The sequence below is a fragment of the Carassius auratus genome, chromosome 2 (assembly GCF_003368295.1).
Source record: "Carassius auratus strain Wakin chromosome 2, ASM336829v1, whole genome shotgun sequence".
In the NCBI taxonomy this organism is placed as follows: Eukaryota; Metazoa; Chordata; class Actinopteri; order Cypriniformes; family Cyprinidae; genus Carassius; species Carassius auratus.
In genome coordinates, this window is record NC_039244.1 from 19,460,377 (window position 1) to 19,477,764 (window position 17,388).

General features: G+C 35.3%; 2 protein-coding genes across 2 annotated transcripts; one reads left to right on the forward strand and one right to left on the reverse strand.

Annotated features, from left to right (window-relative positions):
* Positions 1–78: 78 nt before the first annotated feature.
* LOC113119300 (excitatory amino acid transporter 5-like) lies at positions 79–12,890 on the reverse strand. Its single transcript, XM_026288640.1, has 12 exons — positions 12,768–12,890; positions 7,362–7,612; positions 6,087–6,166; positions 5,480–5,695; positions 4,425–4,467; positions 4,127–4,337; positions 3,481–3,580; positions 2,428–2,661; positions 2,018–2,212; positions 1,128–1,262; positions 927–1,044; positions 79–765 (listed from the first exon to the last, which is right to left on the reverse strand). The coding sequence occupies exons 2-12, from the start codon at positions 7,602–7,604 to the stop codon at positions 613–615; spliced, it is 1,728 nt and encodes a 575-aa protein (XP_026144425.1). The 5' UTR covers positions 7,605–7,612; positions 12,768–12,890; the 3' UTR covers positions 79–612.
* Positions 11,682–15,297, forward strand: LOC113119541 (receptor expression-enhancing protein 6). The gene is made up of 5 exons (XM_026289104.1): positions 11,682–11,947; positions 12,921–13,014; positions 13,186–13,324; positions 14,640–14,808; positions 14,948–15,297. Exons 1-5 carry the CDS (start codon positions 11,830–11,832, stop codon positions 14,980–14,982), a joined length of 555 nt encoding a protein of 184 aa, XP_026144889.1. The 5' UTR covers positions 11,682–11,829; the 3' UTR covers positions 14,983–15,297.
* The last annotated feature ends 2,091 nt before the right edge of the window (positions 15,298–17,388 follow it).

The window sequence follows — 17,388 nt, forward strand, 5'->3', positions numbered from 1 at the left end:
TTTTGGTTTGCGAAGTTTAAAGCATAAACCAATAACCAGTAGTTCTTTTTCTTTTACAGTATGAATAATAAAACAATGTTACAGTTTTCATTTTTATTAAGAAAATAAACAAATTGTAATTACAGTGCGCAACGACTTCCCATCCCAGACGAATTGAACAGAGGGATTCTGAACTATGAACAATGAAGATCTCTGTTCTTAGTCATTACAAATCATATTTTGTCTTCACCATACACTTTATGATAAGGCAACTGATGATCCATATCTGGAGCTCCAGTCGACTTAGTAGTTGCATAATGTTTTTACATATCAGGACGTGGTTTTATTATTGTGGTATTATTATGATCACTAACTATTGCATTTAAGGCAATTCTAGAAGAAGAAACATTTAAAAATGTTTTATATAATTTACAAAACCTCCCCATTTTAAGGTGTTAAAAGCACCCAAATGTCCTAGTTCAAGTTCACCAAAGGCGACACTTTAGGTTACAGTAATATCTGTGATTTAAAAAAGACAGAATGGCACAAATGTGGAACGAAGGGGAGGAAAGGGGGGAAGGTTTTTGTGAAGTCAAGGCATCTTCTGCTCCTGCTTGGTATCGTCTGTCAAAGTTAGACTTGGCAGAGGTTATAACAGGTAGTCGGCCTCTCGATCACCTGATCGCCGACAACCTCTAAGATGTAGTCCCTGTTTGCCAGAAGTGGAACTTCAGATGTGGGAAAACTCTGCACGCTTTGGTTTCCAAAAGATATCACAGTATCTCGCTGCAAGACAAAATACAGTGATCATGCAGCGGTCAAATATGGCTGGTTTGATCTAATATGGCCTATTGCAACAGGCCACTACTGCACACTATACATGCTTATTTCCTAGTTAGGAATATATATATATATATGTAAATGAGAACATGGTGGATATATCTTACTCTCTCTGAGTTGTTTGAGGGTGGGGTGTCTTTCTGGAAGTCCTTTCTGCACACATGAGCCATGATTCCTGCGGCTAATGCATCTCCAAGCACATTGATCATAGTTCGAAATCGGTCCCTGATGAAAAATGATACATGAGACTGATTTTCATTGAGTTACTTGTGGTGTATATGCTGTAGTATTTAAGTATGTGTACTTACAGGATCCAGTCGATGGCTACAATAAGTGAGATATCATCTGGAGGCAAACCCACTGAGGTAAGAACGATAACCATGGTAACAAGACCAGCCTGAGGGATCCCAGCTGCTCCGATACTTGCTGCTGTAGCTGTGATGCTGAGAACAGAGCGTCAAAGTCAACATGCAGCTTCATTGGGGCACTTGGTGTTTTATGCTTACCCTGGGCTGCATTTATTGGATCAAAAATAGAGTACAAACAGTAATGTGAAATATTTCAATTTAAACTTTTTTTATTACATTATAAAATGTGATTTATTCCTGTGATGCAAAGCTTAATTTTCAGCAGTAATTACTTCAAGTCCTCAGTGTCCAATGATCATTCAGAAATCATTCTAATATGCTGATTTGCTGCTCAATTATTATAATGGATTATTATCAGTGTTTGAAATTTTTTTTTTGTGGAAACGAAATGATTCTTTGATGAATGGATAGTTTAAAAGAGCATTTTATTAAATAGAAATCTTTTGTAACATTGTAAATGTCTTTGTCACTTTTGATCAATTTAATGTGTCTAATACATGAATAAACGTATTTATTTGTAATATATTAGAATGTATTCTGAAGGATCGTGTGACGCCGAAGACTGGAGAAATTACTGCTGACAATTCAGCTTTGCCATCACAAGGAAAAAATACCTTTTAATATATATTAAAATAGATAACAGTTCTTTTAAATTGTAATAATTTATTTATATAATAATATTCACAATATTACTGTATTACTGTTTTTTTTATCAAATAGATTCAGTCGTGTTTAGGCATAAGAGACTTCTTTTAAACGTAAAAGTTTGAATTATTCAAAACGTTTGTGCAGTAATGTATAATTTTCTGAATGTAACTGTAATAATTTACCTAATAGTAACTAGTTGTCCAAAGTCAAGCTCGTACTCATTGACCTGGGCAATGAAGATGGCTGCCACTGCTTCATATAGTGCTGTGCCGTCCATATTGATAGTAGCACCCACAGGAAGTACAAATCGAGCAATTTTCCGATCCACGTGACAGTTCTCCAGTAAGCACTTCATTGTAATGGGCAGAGTAGCTGAACTGGAAAGAGAGGGATTATTTAAATATACAAATAAAAGTTGCTTGTTTTTACATTGTGTAATTTGTAATGTTAAGATTCATAATCTCTAGGAACACCACAAGAAAAACACTTCAATTTAATGTGATTTAATGGAACTATTCCCTGAAATAGTTCATGGATTAACATTTGTTTCTGTTGCATCGAGCTGAAAGGCTGTTTAAACCAGCTTCTTTACCTGGATGAAGTCGCCAGAGCGATAACCAGAGCCTGGAGGAGGCCGCGGATATAACTAAAGGGGTTCTTCCTAGTGAACACGAAGAAGAACAGTGGCAGCAAAATCACACCATGGACGAACAGTCCCGCCAGAACAGTAATGAAGTACATCCCCAGCTTCTCCGCAAGGACCGCAGGATCATGCATGTCCAGGATCTTCCCAGCAACCAGAAATACGATTCCAAATGGGAAGTACCTGTACAAAGAGACTGGACTGTTAATTTATAATTTTTTATTGTAGGTGCATGCACTTGACTGAGTTTGAAATGCATTACTGACTGAATAAATCAACTTCTCAGTTGGCCTGACTCTTTTACACAAACACCTTTCCACTGCCAACCTCATTTAGTAGAATGAGGAAGCTTTGAGCACCTTTTAAACTAGTACACTTATGTATTTAAGTGTGTATTAAAAGAGACAGCTGGCTCTTCATTTGTTGTGGATTGGGATTCTATTTTATTTGCCAAGACAGATTAACAAGTTTGCATGACAAAGTGTGATGACTTTTTTTGAGTTATGTAGTCTAATAGTGAACATTTGTGACCATGGACCACAAAACCAGTCTTAAGTCGCTGGGTATAGTTGTAGCAATAGCCAAAAATACAATAGGGTCAAAATATTAGATTTTTCTTTTATGCCAAAAAATCATTAGGTATATATTAAGTAAAGATCATGTTCCATGAAGATGTTTTGTCAATTTCCTACTTTTAATGTATAAAAACGTAATTTTTTATTCGTAATATGCATTTCTGAGAACTTAATTTTGACATCTGTAAAGGAGATTTTCCTCAGTATTTTTTGTTTTATTTTTTTGCTCCCTCAGATTCCAGATATTCAAATAGTTGTGCCTCAGCCAAATATTGCCCTATCCTAACAAACCATACATCAATGGAAAGCTTATTTATTCAGATTGATAGAGATTCAGGGTCACATTTGCGTCATAGCTGAAATTACAAATCTCTAGTCTCTAGGTTTGTAAGGGAAATTTTGGGTGAAGTGACCCACTTCTACTCACCACATAGCAGCATTGATGATCTTCATGACACATTCATTGATGCAAAGACACACATTTACTAGGGGTAAACCTCTGGATCCCATTCTACCAAGCAGAAGACCTGGGGAGTCCCAAAAAAAAAAAAGCCAACCTGGGGTCAGTAAAAATTTTTTTTTTTAACTAGTACTTTTATTTAGCAAGGACTAGAGAACAAAATTTTGCTTTGTCATCACAGGAATAAATTACATTTCAAAATATATAAAAATGGAAAACCAATAATATTTAGTTAAAAAAAAAAAAAATCTAACAAATCTACACACTCCCTTGTTGGGCATAAGAAACCTATTTACAAATGCAAATCTAAACTGTTTAATTGTACAATGAATATTTACTTCCCTGCTGAAAAAAAATTAATAAAATAAATCAGCACTGATGGTCTCCATTGTATGTTGTTCAGTATTTTGGATGCTAGTCCCCAACATAGGATGCTGGTATACTAGTGTTCCCATTAGGCTTTTTAAGTAGTTTAACCAGCTATAAACAGGTAGTTTGATTGGTGAACTCCCTGACTACAACACCAAATCAACAGTAACCAGCCTAATCTGGTCTATATATTTTTTTCACCAGGGTTATAGTGTTATACAAGACAGTTGTCTATTATACACACCCATAGTGGCAGAGAAAATGACAATTCCTAGCACGTTCATCCCATTGCTTTTCCCCGGTACAATCTTGTAGTGGATTTCAGGAGAAGGAGTGAGTTCAAGAAACACTGGGTGACCCATCTTGGGGTTTTCATAGTCTGGCATGATGTACACAAAGTTGGCTTGTGATGATTTTTCGCTATTTTTAAAATTGGGCACAAGCTCTGTTTTATACTGAAACAGAAGAGCACAGGTGGACATGGATTAGATACAAAACACTGTAGACGATTAACTCCTCAGTTCTTCATGCGTTTCTCTCACCTGCTGAAATGTGGCTTCAATCAGATTGGATGGAATCATGTTCCTGTTGGAAAAGCACAACAACCAGTCATACATAAGGCCACAGATTTTAATATAGCATATGAAGTATAGTGTGTACTATTAGCCAAAAATTACACATTGTTTGTTTTAGAATCACTTGATTTGATTTTTGTACAAGACTGCAAAAATAAAATTAAAAAAAAGCTGTTATGACTTGGAGGACAAAGGCTATCAGCCAATGCATTATTTATAAAGTAGCAATTCTACTTGCGTGTCCCTGACTACAATCCAATTAAATTTGGTCCAGAGCTTAGGAGCATCTTTCGCACTTGTGAAAAGCCATGTCATTCACATCCGCTTGGGTGCCTCTCTAAATATACTTAATTCCAACCTTCTGGCCAGTGACAGGATAAAGCAAAAGGGAAGCTTAAGCCTCGAAAAGCTTGACTTCAGCTTGTAATCGGTTATGTAAGTTCAAAGCGTTACTTAGACTGAGCAATAAAACTGAAATGAATTGCCTACAGGTTGTTTGTAGTCTAAGTGAAACAGAATATTCAATGAGAAATAATGCAGAGCAGATATTGATTCTATCCATGGGAAACTGATTGGACTTTGTAAAGTGAATGTTATGTACCAGAATGTTAATGCTAGTTTGCTGAAACAATGTCTAAACTGTTGTTTGTCTAGTAGTTAACACTATTTTCACCATATTTCTGCCTAAGTGAGATGGAAAAAGAAAGACAATGAGCAAATAGTTGAAGCAAATGAGCAAAGGGTTGAAAACATGGTTGAAGTGTTAAAATAACCAATACAACTGACAGAAAATGTTGAAACTGTAGTTTCGGGTTTATCTAGCTAATGTGTATTTGCATTTGCAGAGCAGTGAAACAAAATGTCACCTATATACTAATAAGCTGATTGGCTGTTTTAACTGAATGGTGGAACTTCTTTTCTACAGCTGCTATATCCTATTCATATTTCTACACGTGTCTTCTCTGTCTCCTCTCTATTAAACTGTTTCTGAGAGGTAGGTTTTGTTATTATTGTGAAGTTACCTGATCAAATCTAGGAGGGCATCGGCAGACGTCATCACTGGCCCCCCTGAGGCTTTATGCCCCTCTTTTTCAGTGCCAGTTCCAGGATGAATAATCAGTACCAGAACAATCCCCACGATTACAGCAATGAATGTAGTCCACAGGTAATATGTGATGGTGAGAAGGCCCAGGCGTCCACTGGCCTTGGTGTCCATAGCAGACAAGCCAGACATTAAACTGTAAGGAAAGTGTTGGCATTTCAATCATTATTATAAATATCACATAAAATATCTTACATATATCTACTTTCCCTATATGCAGACATTTTTCTTTTTAATTTTAATAGGGGGTGACTGCAATTCATCTCCATTATTTGTTACAAGTAACTCTTATCTATTGTTTTTTTTTCTAATACATTTTAGACTCTATATTCATTTTGTAACATTCAGCTATCCCACTATTAATTGAAATGAAGCTTTTCTCATTATGCAACATTTTTTTTTCTGATGAAAGATGTTTTGTTAGGTTTTCAAAAATGTCAACAACAACAACAACAAAAAATTCTCAGTGATTCTCAGTTTGGTCTCAGTGAAGAAACAAAAAGCAGTGATATGGTGTGTGTGGTTACCTGGATGTGATGAGAGGAAGTATCAACATTTTTAGCATTCTCATTAGAAGTTCTCCAGGAAAAGAAAAGTAGATTTTTGCCTGAGGGAAAAGAGAAAGCATGGCTTTTAGTGACATTGCTAATAAAAAAACAATTACGTCAGCTGACTTTACTAATGCCTGTTTCTCCTTAGTTGACCTTGAAAGCTATTTGGAGTTTATTTATGGGTAACAAAAGCCAGATGTCACATAATCAAAAAGCAGTACTAAGAGCTAGTTTTGAGAACATATGCCACATAGGCTGGAAAATATAGCTGTATATGTGATATAAGGCTTCAAGGGCAAAGGTCATCAAAAACATCTTAAAATTATAGGAGTGTTTTTGCTTCTAAAAAAGCAAAGTGCTATTGACAGCACATGTGATTACATCCCTCACTTTTTAAAAATTCTTGTTTAGTGGTTTTTGTAAAGTTTTATTTATTGTCCATTCAGCAACTGCACTTCTGGTTATGAATGTATGATGTACTTTACATTTTTGACGTTAACAGTTCTTATGGTACTCTTGAGTATGTTGTGAAAAAATGGATATAACTTTGCACGTACAAAGTAATAAGTGAGTTTAATCATATTAGACATTTGTAGCTATAGTGTGTCCTGCTGCATGCTTTGTGCCATAGATTTGCACTGTAAGTGCATTACTGTAAACTCAGCTTTTTCATTATTAAGTGATGAGTTTAAATGATTGTCTGTGCAAATCTACATGCCAATAGAGTTTGACTTGTTTTGTATGCAGGGTTGCACTTTGTTTTACAGTACGTGTACTAACATGTACTTATAGTGTACTTACAGTGTATTTATCTGAGAAAGTTCTGGTAATACAAGGTAAATACATGGGGTAGGAGTTAGGTTTAGGGGTAGGTTCAGGGTTAGTACCTAGTTATTACATAGTTATTGTAATTACTATAATAAGTACACAGTATGTACATGAGGAACAGGACTGTAAAATAAAGTGCTACCGTATCCGGATCATTCCTTTGTTCAATTGCTATAATGACTGTATAATATTGTCTGTGCAAATCTATATGCCAATAGAGTTTGATTTGTTTTGTATCCAGATCATTTCTTTGTTCAATTGCTACAATGACTGTATAATGTTAAGTTGCTAGTGCAATTATGTTTATAGGCTACATATAATTAAAAATTTCAATAGCAACCTTTTTTGTATATATATATAAATATAAAAAAAAAATTGTCCCAAAAAATCTATTTAAAACAAAATCTTTATATTCCACATTACCTGTGTTGACAAGTTCAAGCTTCTTAACGTGAATCCCACCACACAACCAGACATCACTGCTAACACTGATAAGGTGAGCAAGCCATTCCTTCTGCAGTAGTCCTTTGCCCATTCACGAAACTTTGGAGATACTGAGTTCTTGATAAGGTTCTTGAAATATTCCACCATATTTCTGAAGGGGTTTACAGAAGGGGAATGGCACTGGGAAGATGCCGGCCTTGAGCTGCTCCGGTTCTCATCCATGCTAAGATCTGTGTGGGCAGGAACAGTTCTGAGAGCCTTTCTGTGTAAACCTTTTCTAACAACAGATTAAGCAATCAAGTATAGATCCACACCACTGCCTTCACGACAGTGCAGTCAGAGGCGATTACAAGGAATAAGGGTATTAAAAGAACCTAGTCAGAGTCTGGAGGCCATTGACTGTGAAAAGATAAAGTGGTGAAGCACAAACACGAGGCCAAGGTCATTGTGGGGTCAGTTTCAGAACAATATGAGTTTAAAATAAATCATGGTTTACTGTAAAGAAATATAATAAAAATGCTTACATTGCAGGAATGATGAAAGTATGACATAGCTATATGGGGAACAATGAATGAGGAAAGGAATATGACAAGCCAGTCTCAAATTCACATAAGCAGCTGAACATCTGGAACTTATGCACTGCCCAGACCACAGCTCCAATTAGTTTTTTAGTTTAAAATTATATTAAACATAAATCAAAAGTTAAGTTTTATGCAACCAATTTCAGATCCATTTTAAAAAGAGTTAGTAGTATATTACCTTCTAAAAAAATAAAGAATCTCGTAAAAAAATTGTATTTCTGCATGAGATGACAGTTCGTGTCATTTTAATAAAGAAAGTTCTAAAGAGTAAGAGTTCTAAACTCTAAACGGGGGCTTGATAGGAAGAAAACATTAAAGCTCAGACTAATGAAATACTCTTCTAGATTTAAAAACAACAAAAAAAATAAAAAAAAATAAAATCATACTTAAACCACACATGGTAAAGTAGCAGGTCAGAAGAGTGAGTTAAATGCATTAAAATACTGACAATTTGTCCTTTTCCTACAGCACTTCTAAGTCACATGGAAAAAGGATGTTCTTTAGTTTTCACAGCTTTTTAAGGCTGTACTACTTTTACTCTGAACACATGGGGTGGAGGCTATTCAGAGATAAAGGACATGCCCCTTATTAGTTTGAACGTCATGCCTTAATGGGATTTCTGCCGCTGCACTCTACAGGCATTTCCGACATCGGCGTGTACAGCGGGTATTGATTTAATTACCAGACAGTGTTGGAAGGTCTCCAGTCCATGAAATGAAGGTTTGTTTGATTTCTTAATTTGTATGAATTTAAAAGGCTTTATGCAAATTCATTCATGACTCAACACTCATGACCTCAACACTGTGCACTACAGTGTTACAAACTATCAGCTGATCATTTTAGGTAAAGGAACAAATGTGTCCTAAGACAACATAAGACACAAGAAATGAAAGACCCAAATGTAACAACACAACTAACAATAACGGTTTAAATAAAATAGTTATATTGTTTATGCATGCCCCAGTGGATAAGACCCCTACAAATAAACAGAATTAACAGTTGGAAAACAGACTACTGGACCTAAATAAAAACAATAATATTCTTATTAGAATTTTACTGAATTCTGAAATTCTATTTATATTATTTTTGAGCTTTTACGCCTTATATTTGATAGGGTGTGAAGACATGAGTGAACACCTGCATGTTAGAGTTTGTTTCACCATACATACAAAACAAGACGAGACAAGAAGAAGAGACAAGACGAGACAAAACAAGACGAGACAGGACAAAACAAGACAAGACAAAACAAGACGAGACGAGACGAGACGAGACAAGACAAAAGCACACCCATTATACTAAATCAGAATACTAAAACTGTGATGCATTATTTGTGTTCCCCAAAGTTTTAAGTGAAAAATAGCAAATTAATATGTAGGCCTCAATCTTTGTATTGAAATACATTTAAATATCCATTTCATAGTGTATAGATTATTTTTATGCAAAAATCATTGACTTCTCAATAGGAAGCTGACTAACCCACTACATGTGGATTTAGAATAGACTTTTTAAACATTTTTTGAAAGGTTGGAATTTCTCAAATCTAATGAAGACCATTACAGGTGACGACAGCGGTTTCTCAGGTGTGATCAAACACTAATCCATTTACTTAGGAGCAGATATAATCACTGACTGCATCGTCAACCTAAATAACGACTGCGACTGCTTTGACGTCACACTGTTCTAACCTGCGTAAAGCATGGAGACACTGAAAAATCATTAGTAGGTACTAGTCAAAAAACTCAATATGCTTTCAGACAATGATGTATACATTTCAGTGTAAGATGTACAGCGATTAAACATTCAGTAATGAGGCACAGATTCAATGGCGGTGCTAATGATCAGTCAAAAAGTCTTCCGCAATTCTGTGAAAAGAGGATTAAGTCCTCTGGACAATTAGCACATCCTCAGCAGGCACAACATGGCATTGTTATCCATTGTAATTTGATCTGATGACTTTAGGAGTTTAGGGTATGCCTGTCCCATTTAGTGGCCTTGCTGGCAACATGAGCAGCCAGGAGATGTGCAGACACGTGATAGTCTCATTTAACTCAGACACCCAACTATTAAAGATTAACTCAATTCAGGTGTGTGTGTGTACCAGGGGTGTTTTAATAATGGTCTGAGTATTAAATAGATTCATGCTGACCTGACCATAAAAAAGTGTAAAGTAAAAATAAAAATAAATAAATTAAATTAAATTAAAATAACATTTCATGTAAAAAAAAAAAAAAAAAAAAAAAAAACATTATATCCAGTGTAGTGAAATTTTAATAAGAATAATTAGAGGCCAGAAAAACTGAAAAGTAAACCTGACTATGTGTATAACTAAATGATTTAAATTAAATCACAATAAATCTGTTACAGAACAATAGTGCTAGTTAGTCAGCTGTATAAATGGCTTAAAGAGATTAATATCAGGATTTCATATTACTACATCTTAATTCAACACAAAAGCTTTCAGTGCTTCTAAAGCCCATGATGATAATCTAGCCAAATGTATTAGTATAATTCGCTTAGCGGATGTAATCTTATTAGCAAATGAAATCTGTTTTTCCTGCATATATGTAGATATCTATCCTTGACTCACGTTGCAATCAAATATATCTAGAATATATGATATATAATATATATAATTCAAAAATACATTTTTTTTTGTATCTTTAAAAAAATGCTTGGTGACTGATATTTTTAAAGTCTCCAGACTTACAGTACATTACAAAGATGTTTAGTTAGGCTATGATGTTTGATCACATCTACTATGACGATGTCAGGCAAATGATAGCATTTTCTGATTTGATTTACATATTATTAATGGCTGTTACATTTTATTGTTATTTAAAGGGCAATCAATCATGAAACCTATCATGTGTTACTTATTACCTGGTGTCCTGTCTTCACTGAACTAATTTTCTAAATGAAAATCAAAACAGTAATGCAGCACCTAAAAGTCCAAACATTGTTAAATTGAGACTAACACAGACAGTTGTTGTAAGAAGAGAAATAGGGACATTGTCCACAAAGAGTAGAGCGCCCTCTCCTGGCACACTTTAAAATTGCAGATGTGTTTGGAACGAATAAACAAGTGCATACATACATTTTAAAAAAAACCCAGTTAATAGTTAATAATATTTGTATATACAAATATACATTGACATTATGAAGGATGGTTTAATTTTATATATCTAACCCAATAACAGTTAGTAGGCTAAAGAGCACCTTTCAGAGCCATATAGGTTGCCTTTGAATTTCATTTATGATGGTGGTTTTGAATTTATGAGAAAATCAATAACTTATCAAACGTGAATTATGAAACAGATGTGTCTGTGTTGTTTTTTAATTATTATTATAATTTGATTGTTTCTACACGAGATAACAACTGACAACACAAGGACAAGTTATGCTGTTGTTGTCTGAGGGAACCCATAGCGAAATAGCTTTTTGGATTGGCCTTACAGATTGGAAATGTAATTTAGACATGCTATTTATTGGCATTCAATTTATAGGCCTACAGTCAGGGCTGCAGTTAACGGGGAAAACGGTGAGGAAATAGTAGGAGTGCACGTTTTGTTCTTCTGAAAAGAGCATACTTTCATTACAGGCTCTCCAACAATGCTATCATTCTCTCAGTCAAAAGCACAACTCCTTACTCAGCATTTCAGCGGAATCATAATCACCTGTGAGTGGGTGGAATCATGTGTTTGTATTAGATTCTATTGGTCGCCGCAGATGTCTGTATGAGCCAGTGCTGTGCTGAGAGGGGACACACTTTGTGAAAGTACGGTGTTAGTTTTCCTGGCTTGGAAAACTGTTTACAATTCTGGTATTGGTCACTACATTCTGCTGTACTATAAACGAGGAAGGACAAAATGTTAAATACCGTTACAGAACGCTACGAAGCGTTTTTTAAACAGAAGAATGTGGTAACGGATTTTCTGGCGGTTTTAGAGGAAAAAACTGGAGTTAAGAAACAGTACATTGCAACAGGTACGTGACTGGCTTAAATTTTTGGTTTGGAATCAATTTGATAATTAACGTTAGTCCGGGATAAAGTGTAGCCTATATTATGAATTTAAGCCTTACTTTTATTAAGGAAAGTATGAGTTTATTATTTTAACTCTTGACTTAAGTTACTGTCACCCATATGTAAAGTCTTGGTGAATGTTGCAAATGAGTGCAAAAGTGCTCTGGGAGTCATACTGATAAGACCAGGGAAGTCCGAGTCATTTTTACGAAGCGGTTCTTTTAAAGCGCTGGTTCTGAACAAATGAACGGTTTGGGATATATTGTTGTTTTATTAAGATTTTAGATTAAAAAATTATCAAGAGACAGTTTGCGGTTCATTGAGTCGATAAACTGATGATTAGGCTACTTATGATGATTCAGTTTGGTTCGTTGTAAAGTTCAGACCGGATTGGAGAATCGGTTCACCAGATTCATCAAATAGCTCCGAATGAAAAAGGAGTCATTTACGAATCAAACATAGGCTACTCTGCTTTGCGTGTGTGTGTGACAAGAACAGATGCCGTATGAACAGCCCCCCTCCCCCCGAGGGTTAATTGTCCTTTCCTTGTTGCATTTACACCTGTTTATCTGTTATTGCTCTTTGTTTAAAGATAAAAAATACACATGCTAGTTTGAGAAGCATCAAACAAATGAAGTGCCAGTTTTCCGGTGCATGGGTTTAACTGCATTGGCTGGTTACTTGAATGCCTGAGTGGTGTCTTCTACCAGTAACCGCTCCCAATAGTTATTTTTAAACGTCCTCAAGTATCTGTTCAGAATTGGCTAGACTTTGACAACTTACCTTATGTTCACATATAAGTAGACAGCCTTTGTTTGTGATTCTTCCATCCTGTTAGGTGTCAACACTGACACCAAACACAATGTCATCATTGCTCCTAAATGCCCTTCTTCATTTGAATAATGACAGTGATCATGTGTCTTGTTTGTTCTGCAGGTGCAGTATCTATTCTGGCACTCTATCTGTTATTTGGATATGGTGCCTCCCTCCTCTGCAACTTGATTGGTTTCGCATACCCAGCATATGCCTCGTGAGTTTGTGTGACCTGTCAAATTTCACAAATGTCTAGTATGTGTATTGGTGCAGATGCTAGACCTGGAGAACCTCACATATGTGTTTGCACAGCATTTAGGAAGCAGAATAATGAGAGCAACTCACATTGACTTCCCTGTTTTCACATGTCATTCTGTTCCTCGTGCAGCATCAAAGCCATTGAGAGTAACAATAAAGATGACGACACCAAATGGCTAACCTACTGGGTGGTTTATGGACTCTTCAGTGTGGCTGAATTTTTCTCTGATATCTTCCTCTTCTGGTTTCCCTTCTACTATGCTGGGAAGGTAAGGTGTTTTTGGTTTTATTTCATTTATGCTTGAGTGTATTTACATGAATTTTGGAGATCAGTTTTGAAAACCATTCCATGTTAGCTTGCTGTAGGAGGACTGTAAATGTATTGGTATGTAGGTCATGCTGAGAGGTTTGCATAGTGTATATTTAGTATGCTTGTCTTACTGCCAACTCGACCAACAGCCTCATTTCAGTTTTGATCCTTGTTCTAAATTTGACTGAGTACTTTATAGCCAATTTATACAAATCAACTAGCAGTTGACTAAGTTGAGCTGAGATCTTAAATGATATGCATGCGTTTTTTTCCAATTTAATTTTCCTAACCAAAATCTTTCTTAATTAGATGTTCTATGGCAAGATAAGTCCATTTAAATATGGAGAGTTTGATGTGGATGTGCATGGAATAGATGTTAAAGCATGTATTGATAAGGTTAACATGAGGTGGGTGAATTGTATGTCAAGGCCAAGTGAAAGTTTTCACAAAGCTCTTCTTAAGAAAGAGATTGTGACATTTCTTGGTTAAATTCCAAGATGCTTGCATGAATGTTCCTAAGGGTACTTCATGAAAATTTCTTAAGATGTTAGAATTTTCCTAAGAACATCTTAATGATCACTTCCTAAGAAAAAATATCTCAGGGTTTGATGTGATCTGGTTATATTGTCATGGTATTTTGATCTTTGGAGACACTTCAGAGAACTTGTGCATATCCCTAGTTGTTGTAACAATCATTATAGTGTCGTGTTGCCAATTCACATGAAATAACCCAGTAAATTTATAAAATATCTTATCCTTATTTTAACAAGTTGTATATTGTCCTAACATTTTTAAAATGGATGTACACTGATTTTTAAGGAGATTCTGTTCAAGAATTGGCATTTTCTTATTTTTTTTTTTACTATTTACTATTGGGAATACAAATGATTTTGTCTTATGCTCACCAAGGGTGTATTATTAGCTTATTTTATTAAAATTGCACTCGGTAATTGCAAACGGTAATATTGAGAAATATTACATTTTAAAATAATTGTTTTTTATTGTAAACATCATCCTGATTTGGTGCTCAAGTGACCGTTCTTATTATTATAAATGTTGAAATCAGTCCTGCTGCTTAATAATTTTTTGGAAATGATGCATTTTTTTCAGGTTTGTTTCTTGAATAGAAAATCGAAAAGAACAGCCTTTATTTGAAATCGAAATCTTTTGTCTTTACTGTTGATCATTTTAATGTGAATTGATCCAAATGAATATTCATTGTTTTTTGAACACAGTGGCAGCAAATGTGAAGTTGACATGTATGTTAATTGCAGTGCCTGTTTCTGCTGTGGTGCATGGCTCCAGTCTCATGGAATGGCTCTCAGATGATATACACACGTGTGGTGAGACCTTTCTTCCTCAAACATGAAGCAGCATTCGACAACGTTGTCAGTGACTTGAGTGGAAAGGCCAAGAGTGCAGCCGAGAGTATGGCAAAGGAAGGTAAACCATGGCATCCTGTCATCAGAAATCCATCATCAGTGGTTGTGTCTTATGTAATACTTGACTTATTGATCTAGTTTTGCATTGATGTTTGCATGATCCAACTCAAGGTCTGTTTTCCTCTGCCTTTTCCCAACAGGCTTCACATTGCTGAACAGTGATAAGAATAAATGATTCACAGGTGAAGATGTGAAGACTCATTTTACCAGGAGCTTTGTGTTTACATTTGCCTTTTTATTTTTTGACTGTCATATTGGTTGTCACTAACCCCACCAAATTATTCTTAACTGCATCTGAGCCAGGCAGCACAGTCTTAAATGTTCTAGAATTTCTCTAATGGTCCACAAATTATACTATTTAATTGAATTTCACATTTAATTTCAATTTCACAGTTTTGTGTTCATCCTATATTTTAGAACTTTGAGCAATAAAAGAAATGTTGAAGTCACTGTCTTTTAATAAATAAAACTGGGAAGATCTATGTCTAAATATTAAGTGTCTTCTTAATTTTTTTGGGCAAATTACTTAAACTGAAGTTGTTTCTCTCAAAAGGTATATAGGCTTATCTTTAATGTTGTCTTTTTTTTAGTGTGTATGTTTTGATGTATGATGGTGAATTTGCTGGTTCTGGAATGCACCTAGATGATAACTAAGGACGTGAAACTCGTGCATCTATGTGCGTATCCATCTGTCATATATCCCTTTCTGTAACGTGCTTTTAGGCTTGAACAGACTGCTGATCCTGATCTGCAGGTATTTTAATTTGTGGCCTTGAACTTTTGAAGTTGTGGCCTGTAGGATCAGTTTTGTGTTTGAGTCTTTGTTTGATATGTCACATAACCTGCTTTTTGGAATACTCCCCTGATTTAAGTTGAGGTTCCCCTGAGTTTCTGAGATCTGACTTAAAGGGGGCATTAAAAGTATCTACTGGAACTCAGAATTTGCGTAAAAGTGCAGTGCAGATTGGGGGTATGACTCAAAGAAGATGTCATAAAAAATTGAGACTGGTAACTATAGGGGTCAGGAGCTGACTTTGTAGATTGCTGTTTGAGTAGTAGGATCATTGTTGTATTGTGGGTTTATGAGATCCCAAAAGTTTACTTCATGACTGGAAATACAGTATATTTGCAGTGGACACTGGACAGTGTAGTTTGCGTTTTGGACAACCGTTTAAAACAATGTTTTAGTTTATGGAGAATATGAGTGAGCCTAGAGTTGTTTGACCAAACACCGGACATTTTTAGCTACACACACACGTACACACACCGTTTTAGCCTTGCTATGAATAACTCTGTATTAGCAGTGTAATATTTAACATTAAGGGTATCAAAGCACTACATGGGTATAGGAAAACAGTATAAAATTTCCTTTTGGCTGTTATTCAACAAAGCTGTTATGTTTAAAAAAAAAAATTCCCCATAGTAGACAGAAATATGAAGCCATTTTACACCCTTTCAGTATACTGAACTTGAGAAGAATAATTATACTTCCTCAAGCTACAAGTTTTCTGTAAAAGAAAACAGGCCATTGCTTCAGGAGTCATTCTTTATAACAGGAAATATTGGAAGCTGTAATCAATAGATACTATGTGCTCTTTTTACTGCACCTGTCTCATGGCTCACACTGAGCAAAATATAATAACACGTCTAATGGAAATCATATACACTCTCTGAAAAAAAAGTACCAAGTGTGCTGTACTCTTTCAAAAGCTGTAATATTTATAATACTTATATGTACTAAATAATAAACAGCTTTGTGCCTTTTGTGTTAGTGTATGCATTTGGATATTAATATGCAAGAGCATACTGTGCAAATGCAGGGGTCAAGTATCTGCCATAACACAGAGTGTGTAAAGTGTTTAATTGGGTGATGACACTGAGTATATGCAATATTTGTTCAAGGAAGGCAACAGTTGTAGTTCAAGTGGGAGTTTGAGTGTACCACTGGGACTCCGAGCAAGAAGTAAACAAGGGTGTGAAGCTCTAAATGATTGTTTAATCATGTTAAAAGCTGAGCTGTAGTAGAACAGCATTCTCAGGTTACTTTGTATTGTAAGAGGACTTTGTGAATGCTAGTGGAGATGGCATTCTCTGTGCACCTGTTACAGCAGGAAGTAAACCGTATAATGAGCCATGATAATAATGATTAAGCATTTTATTCATTTAAATAGTGTTTTTCTGTTTAAAGAGCAAGACCAACAGTGGTTGTCTTTAAATATTTTGAGATGATGGCCCAGGCAAGCGATAAAAGGATGTCAGAAAGTTCCATGATACCTTGAGTCTTTGAGCCTTTGCTCTGTTTCTGAATATAAGATAAATTTTTTGAAAATGTAGTACTGATTCTTATAGGAGGAGGGATGCAAACCGTACTGTGGACTTAATGTGACATCTAATGTAATCTGTCAAGACATACCAACAGTTAATCAGAATCTTTAATTAGTTAATCACATTGTACTAAATTTGTAAGGAGGAACTTCAATGCATAAAACTACCTTTGCCCCCTGTAGAATATCTTGCATGTCTGAATAGTTCACAGAAATAAACAAATCACTCACTTAAATCATCTGCTCTTAAGCCTAAA

What these genes read in the sequence shown, in the direction of transcription:
- LOC113119300 (XM_026288640.1), bottom strand. Translation starts at nt 7,604, where the DNA reads ATGGATGAGAACCGGAGCAGCTCAAGGCCGGCATCTTCCCAGTGCCAT. An exon ending in GTAGCCATCGACTGGATCCT is followed by an intron (nt 1,045 to 1,127) that starts GTAAGTACACAT and finishes ATTTTTCATCAG; the next exon opens with GGACCGATTTCGAACTATGA. An exon ending in CCTCAAACAACTCAGAGAGA is followed by an intron (nt 766 to 926) that starts GTAAGATATATC and finishes TTTGTCTTGCAG; the next exon opens with CGAGATACTGTGATATCTTT.
- LOC113119541 (XM_026289104.1), top strand. Translation starts at nt 11,830, where the DNA reads ATGTTAAATACCGTTACAGAACGCTACGAAGCGTTTTTTAAACAGAAG. An exon ending in GAAACAGTACATTGCAACAG is followed by an intron (nt 11,948 to 12,920) that starts GTACGTGACTGG and finishes TTTGTTCTGCAG; the next exon opens with GTGCAGTATCTATTCTGGCA. An exon ending in CCTTCTACTATGCTGGGAAG is followed by an intron (nt 13,325 to 14,639) that starts GTAAGGTGTTTT and finishes TGTTAATTGCAG; the next exon opens with TGCCTGTTTCTGCTGTGGTG.